The 11,183-nt window shown below is 43.0% G+C and overlaps 1 protein-coding gene across 1 annotated transcript in view; it reads right to left on the reverse strand.

Moving 5' to 3' along the window:
* tmem59l (transmembrane protein 59-like) overlaps positions 1-9,898 on the reverse strand; it is an 11,350-nt gene extending 1,452 nt beyond the window's left edge. Inside the window, exons 1-8 of the mRNA XM_029428841.1 lie at positions 9,593-9,898; positions 8,229-8,334; positions 7,339-7,433; positions 7,005-7,157; positions 1,420-1,525; positions 1,179-1,293; positions 849-966; positions 1-306 (exon numbers count right to left, since the gene is read on the reverse strand). The exon at positions 1-306 is cut by the window's left edge and continues 1,452 nt beyond it. Of these exons, the coding sequence (XP_029284701.1) occupies positions 148-306; positions 849-966; positions 1,179-1,293; positions 1,420-1,525; positions 7,005-7,157; positions 7,339-7,433; positions 8,229-8,334; positions 9,593-9,757 (1,017 nt within the window). The 5' untranslated portion in view covers positions 9,758-9,898 and the 3' untranslated portion in view covers positions 1-147. The remainder of the gene's footprint in view (positions 307-848; positions 967-1,178; positions 1,294-1,419; positions 1,526-7,004; positions 7,158-7,338; positions 7,434-8,228; positions 8,335-9,592) is intronic.
* Between the last annotated feature and the right edge of the window lie 1,285 nt (positions 9,899-11,183).

Below are 11,183 nucleotides of genomic sequence, written 5' to 3' on the forward strand. Positions count from 1 at the left end.
TGCTCTTAAAAATATGCTTTTAAAAAGATTCTGGTGACTGGTTGAGTCCTGTGATGTGTTTGTTTCACCCCTTGCACAGACGGGTCAGGGATTTCAGACATGGTTACCCTGGGAAACAAGACAGCAGCTCTCCCCATTGGTCCCTTTCTAAACGCAGGTTTTGTTGAGATCAACTTTCACCGGCAGCGGCCCGGCCTCCTGGCTGTCCTCCGATTGTTTCATGGCGACGGCGATCACAGGACTCAGGTGGTACGGGTTGACTTTGTGGGCATTATCCAGAAACTCTTTATCTCCGTTGATACTCAGCTGGAACGAAGAAACAAGTGATAAAAGCCAGCCAGCAAGTTCTGACTTGACTGAATGTTTTTACTGAATTATGCTGAGTCACCAAACTGCTGCAGACACTAAATGAATGTCTGTGTGCGACACTAAAAGAGACAGTTCACCCCAAAATCCATATTTGTCCTCTTACCTGTAATGCTGTTTATCCACCTGAGTGTTGGAGAGTGTTGTCTTCTCTCCAACATAATAAAGCTCGACTGGCTCAAACAACTACATTTGAAAAACTCAACAGCAATGTGTCTTTCCGTTAATCATGACTCAGTAGCTCAAGATAATCCACAGAGTTTGTAGTTTGCAGTTTTATGTAGAAACAATTTTATTTCTTCCGCATCAACGTGCCAGAAGGAAGCGTGCGTCTACTCCTGGACAAGAGGCTCGTGCTTGTGACAGCGCGAGATGTAAACATTACCTTACTTTGCGGGTGAACTGTCCCTTTAATAAGCTTATGAAGTCATTTCTTCCCTCGCGTGTGCACGTGCGTACATTGGTCGGGTACTTTTGTGTACCTGCGTCTTGATGTGCTGCTCTGGTGCGGTGACGAGGCTGGCACAGCTGAGCCACAGCATGACCATGATGGACAGGAAGAGACAGGCGGCTAAAATCCAGCGTGGAAGGCCCGAACGTCTGCAGAACGAGAGAGAAGGAGACGACAGTTAGGGGACGAGAAACCAAACATCAAGAAATATAAGGAGCCTGGATGTAAATAAACGTGTGGCACCTTTCAAATCGCAACTGCTTTAAATTCCTTTTCCAGTGTTTTAGATCTCGTATTAAAAACATTACTTCTCTCATTTAAGTCTTTAATTCTCAGCAGGGTAACTCAAGCTCCAGCTCACCTTGACATGCAGCCGAGGAAGTCGTGCTCGGCCGTGGGGTCGTCTGCGTGCTGGACGGGGTGCTTCCCTTTGCCTCCTGCTTTGGATGCTCCCCTCTCGCCATGTCCCCTCACACCTGTAATTTATTATATTTTTTAATTCTGTTGGATTCTAATGAGGGAATATTGCAGTGACATGCATGTGCTGCTATGTCTGGATACATGTGTGTGTGTGTGTGTGTGGGTTGTGTTTATGTTCTCACCATGAGGTCTCTGGGTGTGAGAGTGGACCTGAGGCCAGGGTTTGTCCGCCACGTTGGATCGAGGAGCCTGCAGCTCGGGCAGAGAGTACTCCATCTCTGGTTGGCTCTGAGGAGAGAACAAAACAACAACATTGACACTCAGCAATTATTGCAGAGTAATTCACCAGCACAGCTGACAGGACAAGGTCTGCTCCACGCTGTGAGGTCAGACCGCAGAGGAGCCCCAACTAAGAATAGTCGTCTGGTAAAGCTTGAATAAACTGAGCGAAACAACTCGGGAGATGAATTCACTAGGAGACGTGCCGAGACTTAATGTTTACAGTTCCACATGTAGACAAAACTAGAGAGGAAAAGGACATTTAACAATACTAATTATGGAGCCGACAGTTGGACAGAGCCAGGCTCGATGTTTCCCCTTGTTTCCAGTCTTTATGCTAAGCTAGGCTAATCACTTCCTGGCTCTGGCTTCATATTGAGGCATGAGAGTGGTATCAAACCTTCGTTCCCAACATGTCAAACTATTCATTTAACACCATAGTTATTATAACGATTTACATTAATTACAAATAAAAAGTTTGGATTTATAGTTAGATTTAAACTCGCAGCTGATCGTCGTCTAATGTTACGTTAAGATTATTGTTGAAAGCTATAAACATCAGCTAAAAGGTTCATTCTGGTATAAAAAGTGCTGCGGATGGAAAACGTGTTTGTCACCAGCTGAATTAACTGTTAAAATCTTAAAACTAGCAAAATGTTTAATTATAATGTTGAGCATTCAATATGTTGCGTAACGGTATCAGCCTTGAAACTAATGATTTCCATCCTTTTGTTCCCGCTTGCTCAATGTGTCTGAGTGCCTCTCTTTCTTTCTCAACCACCCAAACGAGTTAAGTAAATCCCTTGAACTGGGACAGCACCTCTGAAAAATTCCACACACACACACACACACACACACACACACACACACACACACACACACACACACACACACACACACACCCACACACTGTCAGCATGTGCAGTGTTATGTGTTTCACTATGTGCGCAGGGTTTCTGGTTCCCCCTGGAGAACTCATTAAAAGAGGATTTTGGTTCCCCACTGCTGACCCTCCTTCCACTACAGCAGCAGCTGACACACACACACACACACACACACACACACACACAGACACACACACACACACACACACACACACACAGTAAATCCAACTGCAGTAGCGTCCACCTCCCAGTATTTATCGATTCTATTCTTACACTAAGTGGATCAATGAACTCCGAAACCTCTCGCTGTGTCTTACACTATAATGTGAAAGCAGAACATTTCATCCGCAGTTTCATTCATTCTCATGAATTTACTCAGGAAATGATTGATCTACTTTCTTCTGAATGATTTCGATCACTGGTCCAGAATAACAACACACTGTAGTCAGGGCCGGTTGGTTTGCTTCACAAAACACTTTAAAACATTTCCCCACCGGGTTTATTACCCCGAGCAAACAATGTTTTCTGACAGAGTGCATTGAAACCAGATGCAGCGGCAGTGTGAAGGTTTGGGGAGACGTGAGGTGGCTGATTCTCATTGGCTGCAGACTGAAGAGATCTAACCATCAGAACGAGCGGAGCCTGATCTGCATCTGTCATGCATTATGAGAGAGGGAATGCAAAAGGTGCTCTGGCTTATAGAAAGAGAGAGAGAAAGAAAGAGAGAAGGAAGGAAGGAAAGAAAGAAGGAAAGAAGGAGGGGTTTGAGAGTTCAGAAATGTCTCAGCCATAAAGACACAATTAGACTGAATCTCACTTCTCTTATTTTCTTGATTTTGGGACTGGATTCAATCTGTATCAGTGAATATAAACACGTAATGTAAAATAACTTACATACGGAGAGGAGGAAATGGATACACAAGGTATCTGAGACCCCTCTGGTTGTGCATCAAGCAAATTAATCATTAATAAACCATCAGAAAATATTTAGAGTAAGTTGGACGCTAAATTGGACTCATGGTGTCAAACTGATGGCCTTTAATCGGGAGGACTTTGATTACAGCACTCCCATGTGGTCAATTAAGACCACTTTTTATATTTCTATTAGGTGTGGACTGTCATAGGAAAACAGAAAATGTATAGAAGTGACAAAAAACAACATGTGTTGAAGGGTTTAGCACCTCAGATTTAAAGACAAGTCGGGTGATATTCTGTATTTTTACTTATTGTCAACACATCTCATTGAAAAGACCAAAACCAACAATATACTGTATCCTGCCCTGCTGATATCAATGCTCACTCGTGCACCAAATTGTCTGACATTAACTAAAAACTATAAAGCCCTCCTGTGTTTTGTAAATTACTGAGCCCCCAAAAGGTTATGCTTTTAGCAGGAACTGTAGACTGTATAAAAGAAGTGGACATAGTCACTGTGACGCCACCTACTGGTTTGTGGATTACTTCTGAAGCCTCCAGTTTAGCATTTTGGCCGTCGCCACTGGAGCCAGAAGTGACCATATTTGGGACGAGAGGGGGGAACTAGGCGGGGGCCAGGTACCGTTAGCATAGCAAACGCTAAGTTTAGCATCCCAGGCTAGCGGGATGCTAATTTTGTCTGGCGAAACACATGCTTAAAACAAAACGTTCTTAATGGAAAAAATAAGAGTGTCTTTTAGTACAACCAAACGCTAATCCAACGGCATGTTAGCGACGCCATGATAGCAACTTGTCAATAGCCTATCATATCCTGATTTATCGTCTATTTTAAACTATTTGGGACATTAACTTACTAAATTACCATCGTGCAGTATTGAAGAAGACTTGAAACTAGGGATTAAGACTATAAACTCATTAGAAAAATGTTTACTGAGGTAATAAATCCAGTGAGAAGTCGGGTCATTTTCTCATAGACTTCTATACAATCGGACTTGTTTTTTAAACGAGTGTCGCCCCCTGCTGGCCATTAGAAAAAGCAGGTTTAAGGCACTTCTGCATTGGCCTCACTTATTGGCTTGGCGCTGAGAGCAACAGACACAATAGGAAGGACAAACATACACCATGATAAACAGACCATAATACCATAAATCATGAATGTGCTTCACATACTGTACGATGTAATGTTCATGCTTATATCTCTTTCGCTGTCATGTGCCTGGATGAGTAAACTAAGCTGAGAAAGTACACTGACTTCCTTTGTAGCGTAGCAACATTAGTCAAAGTCACGTCTTCAGCCTTAAGCCAAGTTCAATTTGTTCTGCAGCCCAGCTCGCCAACAGAACCGCAGCTCGGTTGAAGGAAGTCTTTAATCGACTCACTTTTGTCCCAAACACTCTCGCTCTGTCGCACTATCATGGGCTGATTCGTCAGAATAACAAGGGGGGCGATGAGAAGGGAAAGACTGAGGTAACGGGCTGCATTTTACCAGTATTTCCTCAAAATTACAAGTTTTCTTCACTGGGGGACAAACCCCAGTTGTGACCTAAAAGTGACCGACTCCACCCTCATCATCTGAACTAACTGCTGCTTCTAATGTTTGTTTGTGGTGCACACAACTCGAGGTCACACAAACACAAGAACACAGATGGATCTATAAAAGCAGTCAGCTCCACATCATTTATGTGGCAGGCAGCGTTGGGTTGTCGTCCCCTCTGCTGTCCCTCAATTTAACTGGACTTTTTCCTGTTGTTTCAACACTCGAAGAGTCAATCTGTCATCTTAGTGGCGGTTTTCCAGCTGCCCACTAAACACCGGCCTGGTAGTCTTCTCACAGCCCCGTGGAGCCTGGCTTCCCCCTTGCCACTTTAGTGTGCGTGTCACTTCCATAAAGAGCAAACATCCATCACTACGTCCAAAAGAAATGTTGGTCATTTTCTGTGGCTGCTGCATCTCTATGTACAGGTGGAGCCTCAGATGCACAGCTTCTTATACCTAATAGTGAATTTCAGCGTATAAAAGACTCCTCTGGTATACAGAAGCCCTTCTGTATGGGTTATGGAGCATAAATACTGTCATTTCCCTTTGAGCCCTTTAATTATGTAGCTAAAAATGTCACAAACGGGAAAACCCCTGACAGGGATGCAGGTTTCTGACCCGTTTTTGGAGGACATGGTTGAGTAGTGTGGTGGTGAGTCAGACCCAATCTTATTATAGCTTTAATGCATAGGTTTATTAAGCTTACTAATATGTTCACGTTTCAACTAGAGAGTATTTCTGCCAAGGCTGCAAAAACCTTTGAGTTTTCTATTGCAATAATGAGACATGTTTAATCTACACCTGGATCCAGATCTGCATGTGAAGCGACAGATAATCACTGGAGCGTAATGAAGTAAGTAGTAAAAAAAAAAGCCTTCAAATCCTTTTTTTAAATCCTTGATCCGAACAAAAAGATTCTTACTGGCCAAACTTTCTAACACTCACAGTTTTTGAGTTATTCAACAAACAGCAGGGCCAAGATTTAACCTCCTTGGTGGGCGTATGCATGAACCGCTCCATTCACTTCATCTTTTTTAAACTCCAGAAATAACCTCTAAATATCTATTTGTCACGACCAGAACTTTACTCTTCATTGCAGTCCACCTCTCTTCTAAATCTTGCAGAGAGTTTCTGTCCTGAGGCGAGTTCAACCCCAGTTAGCCGTTACCCGGTTATCAAATATGCATGAGGCCGAGGGAAGTGACATAATTTAAAAGGACATTTATAAACAATTAAAGTGTTGAAACAAAAGTTTGCAAGCTCTCTAGATTTAACCACCTTGTCCCCGCCCCGCTGTGTGCCCTTGCTCACTCAACCTTCACAGATGCACGGACTCTAAAATGGGCTATGAGTTGTTTTGGCAGCGTCCCAAGCGCTAGGCATCGTACAGCTGAGAGGATATATTTCACTATCTTAACAGGAAGCAGAGGTTAGCTCATTTAATAATCTATAAAGGTCTACTTGCTTGCTTTTAACCTCCAGTTAAAAAAAGAAAACACACATGGAAAAGCTTTGTAGATATTAATCTTATAATTGTCAACCATCATGACTCAGTGGGCCTTAATGTCGTGTATGAGGATAGTTTATTTGTGGAGATTGTAGTGTTCATTTGTCTTTCGCAGCGACGCACTTAAAGATCCAACTCAGGTTCTACAGCTTAAATAAAAAATATTGAATATTTGAATCCTGATTCATGCCACATAAACAAAGAAACACATATTCATACCATCGCAGTGTAAACTCTACGTTTCCCTCTGCATTTGTTCCCCGATGAGATTTGGCATGAAATGTGTTTGATGGATTTCTCACTTTTAAAAGCTGACTTTGCTGTTGCGTATTTGCGCAGCATTGCAGGTGTAGAGATCACAAGTCAGCCATAGGAACCATTGCTGCTCATCGCAACTAAATTGTTTTTCTTCTATTAATTGTCAACAAAATGTTGCTGCCAGAAACACAAAAACGCATCATGTCTAGAAAGTTAGAAAACTACAACATCGGGTATATAAATTAACGTAACCATATATTTATAAACCTAGAATGGAAAAATCAGAGATTCATTATTTTTGTGAAGAATGACCAAAAATACGAAATACAAAAGCTGTGTCTCCTGGACAAACACTTAGTTGGCTTACCTGGAAAACCACAACCTTGCCATCATCAGCCTGCAGGTAGAAAGTCCAGGTGGAGGAGATGAAGCTCTGCGCGGAGCTGACAATGTCGTTGCACCAACTGGACACGGCCTCCATCACACTGGGGGGCTTAGGGCGGAGAGTCATGGCCCTGAGCTGCGGGAGAGAGAGCAATACAACAAGAGGTTTTGAGTGTGTGTGTGTGTGTGTGTGTGTGTGTGTGTGTGTGTGTGTGTGTGTGTGTGCACACTTGTGATCCTAATAGTGATCTTAACACTCATACATCCTAAGTCACTTAAGCTCTTATAGCTGTTTGTGTGTATGCAGCCTTTCTCACCTTCCTCCTCTTGATCTCAGGTTCAGAGGGTTGGCTGGCACAGCCGGTGCAGCAAGCCTCCTGCTCCAGCTGCTTAATATATGCCTCCTGGCAAGCTGCAGGGAGAGAGAGAGAGAGAGAGAGAGAGAGAGAGAGAGAGAGAGAGAGAGAGAGAGAGAGAGAGAGAGAGAGAGAGAGAGAGAGAGTTGTTAAGCATGATGGTAAAAGAGAATGTAGAGAAGAAGAGGGGGTTGAGAGTGCAAAGAGAGGAAGAAGAAGCACGGAAGAGAGTTGGCATGGAGCACTACAGTCAGTTTGGTGGACGATAAGAAGAAATGAAAACAGGTACAAGCTGCTTATGTGGGAAGAAAGATAAAGATGCAAGGGAGATTTATCTGTTGGCCCCCGCAGAGGCGATTCACTCCACGTTGCCATGATTGAAACAGGGGGCATTAGGGCATTTGCTGTCTGGACGGCAAATCACACCATTGATTTCCAATACAGCAGTTCAAACAGAGCAGCCTCAAACACCCAAAGAAATACCCATGGAGTCTGCCAGCTTTTAGTGCAATATTTAGAGATGTTGTGTTCCACATCTTCATGTTTAGGTACAAAGAGTCCTGTCTGGTCAACAGGACCAAAAGCACTCACTCCTTCAAGGTTTTAAGACAACATTCAAGTAGAAACAGCTGAAATATGAAGTTGAACGTGAACATTTTGTTGCACGAACTAGACAATCCAAATGAATCATATCGGCTACATTTAGATTGGATTTGTAGGAGGATTAGGTCGACTGGCATTCATTTAGACACAACATATTAAGGAGTGAGGCCTCAGGAACTTACACTTTGGCCTCAGCCTGCTCAGCAAGAGTGTGTCATTCAAACAGACACACTGACACACTGACTCACCTCCCTGACACTCCTCCCTGCTGGTATTGAAGCCGGCGTTGCCATTGACGAACTGGCAGATGGAGTAGAGGCGACAGCCGCGGTGACAGGCGTTCATTATGGAGTCCTACCAGCCCGGACAGAGAGCAGAGAGGGAGATGCAAAATTAGAGATGTCTCCTGCACTCTTGGATAAACTCACGATAGCCTTGTTAGAAAATATGATGGGTTATGGCATCTCTTAATGACACGGTGCAGCTGTTGGATTATAGCCTGTCATAAACAGTTGATATGAGGGGAAACCGGTGACAATGAGCCCGTTGCAAAAACAACTTGTGCAGGAAAATGAGGTGGTGAGAGGAAGATGCACATTACTGTACTTCCTCTTGTCATAATGCATTAATTATTGGTTTGAAGTAAGTAAACAGCGCCCTCTGGTGACCTCTCTGGGAACAGGCAAGACAAAGAGATTCCTTGACCACGACCATGAACGGTTTATTACAGCCTTGTGTTTGTCATCATCCTCACAGCGTCTCCCTGTTTATTCACAGAGGGGTGTTTATCCTAAACCATAAAACGGTGCCTTATAGTTTGGAGGCGACTGCTTATTCAACATTTCTGTGCGTAGTTGTCCCAGCTCTAAACTCGACATATTCTCAAGTCGGTCGTTTTCGATCACAATCTTGAAAGCTGTGATCTGCTTTACAGCTCTGCTCCTGCTGCCCTGCAGGACGCCTGAACCACACCTGAAGGCAGCAGAGGAGGAGGAGGAGGAGGAGGAGGAGGTGGGAGGAAAAACATCCGACCCTAGAAATCTACGCATGGCTCTAAAACACAGTAACTCCTGGTGAAATGCACAGCCACCATCTACCGTCCTGCTGGGGTCCAGTCTGGCCTCGTCAGAACAGGAAGATGCTGTGTAAACTATCAATAAAGGATCATTGTTCAATGCTTCGTAATAGTCTCAGTGATTCTCCAAAACCCTGCGCTACGCCTGTCCTGCTCGACCCTAATTGCGGATAAAGGAAAGATCAATTATTGGCGCAGTTTAAAGCAAGCACAGCTGACTGAACGCAGTTTACTTCTTGGACGAGTCTGCAAGGTGCAGAAGAAAATGAGCTGCAACCATCTTTCGGCCTAATTGTGCGCCGTCGCATCCAAGAGGATGCAGCGAAAAATCGGAGCCTGTCATTACGCACAGACATAAACACATTTATTTTATATTTTACATGTAAAGATACGAGTTTCTTTCGATGCCTAATACATTGTTGACTATTAGTCTGTATATCGATGCAGGAAACGTCGGACAGTAGGATGCATCTTTCGTGGCTTATAATGCGCTTTCTGCGGAGACAGCCTACGCTACAGCACATATGAATAACTTACTTTAGCAGGGCTTTTGTTTTTGATGGTGAGCTGGCATTGCTTTTTGCAGTAATTGATGTCGCCCAGTTGGTTGTCAAACAGATCCGAAGACGCCGCCGCGAGACCGGCAAGAAGCACCGGGAGCAGGGCCGAGAAGCCGCACATCTTTCCGCCGAGCCGGAGCATCTCAAACCCGGGAGCAGAAGGAGCGGAGAGTCGAGCTTTAACCAGCACTGAGCTCTCTTTGTGGCGGCGCTGCTGGTGCGGATGCTGCTGCTGCCTCAACCCGGGTCCTTGTCTGCTCCGTTGATCTGCCTCTGCTCGTGGCGTCACGCGCATCATCATCACGCACAAGCTGCCCCCCCCCCCCCTCCCACTCCTAAACACACATACACACAACCTGCAGAGCTGCCTTCACTGCAGTGCCCAATGTGGCAGTGATGACATTCATAAAAAGGTGTCAGACAGTAGAAAAGGAGCAGGCTGTGGGTGACAGATGTCCCGCGCAGCGGACAGATGGAGCGCGTGTTAAAGTATTGACAGTTCATACAGAATCAATTATCAGCTGAATGTAAAGATCCAGCTGGAAGTAATGTGGCGACATATGTCAGCTGAGGAGAGATGAACCGATACAACTATATATTGTGTCACAATATGATGTGATGCACTCGAGCTTTGCTCATAAAAGTGCTTAAAATAATCATTTCATTATGAATATTATGAACAGTATAGGAACATAATACAGCGTGTAGCTTATAAAAGTGTTCAGATCACTAAGAAGAAGCATTACCGGCTACAACAGTGTACAAATACTTTAAGTAGGCCAACATTAAACATTTTAATTAAGTAAAAGTATATTCGTGGCAAAAGTATTTAAAGTAAATGTTATTTCTCATGATGCACAATGGCCCAATTTAGAGTTAGGCTATAATACTATTATTATTATTATTATTATTATTATTATTATTATTATATATTATTATTATATATTATTGGATTCGTTTTATTGAGTATGCATGCATGTATACATTTAATGTTGTAGACGAGGTGGGGCTATTCATGTATACTGTTGAGCAGGTGAATCAATACAAAACATTTTAAAGCATTTGTAGCGTATATACACCATTTATATAGTATTTGTATGTATAATCTTAATGTAATTGAGTAGAAGTAGCTTTATAATGTGATGTACTGGAGTAAAAGTAATTAGCATAATCTAAGAAAAGTAAAGTAAAGTACCTTGCTCTAAGTGCAGTACTTGAGTAAATAAAGTTACACTCCACAGTCTAATTATATGCCTATTGTATGCTATTATATTTCCAGAAAAGGGTTTTATTTTCATAGGACGAATATTTGTTTTAACTTATATACAAACACAGACATAAGGGTTATCATGGGCGTGTACGCATTATAAATGTAGGCTATTACACACATACTTGAGTTACCAAAGTGTATAAGTGTATGTGTATTATGTGATGTGCATTTTATTGTATTTCTATATTCGTAGTGAATTGTGGTTTCATGAAATTGAAAGCTGCATATTGTAACTACACGTGTAAAAGCCCCACTAGGGACAAGAGTTGAACTTTAGTTATAAACTCTCCTGTGCTCA

The sequence above is a fragment of the Cottoperca gobio genome, chromosome 4, assembly GCF_900634415.1.
Source record: "Cottoperca gobio chromosome 4, fCotGob3.1, whole genome shotgun sequence".
Classification (NCBI taxonomy): domain Eukaryota; kingdom Metazoa; phylum Chordata; class Actinopteri; order Perciformes; family Bovichtidae; genus Cottoperca; species Cottoperca gobio.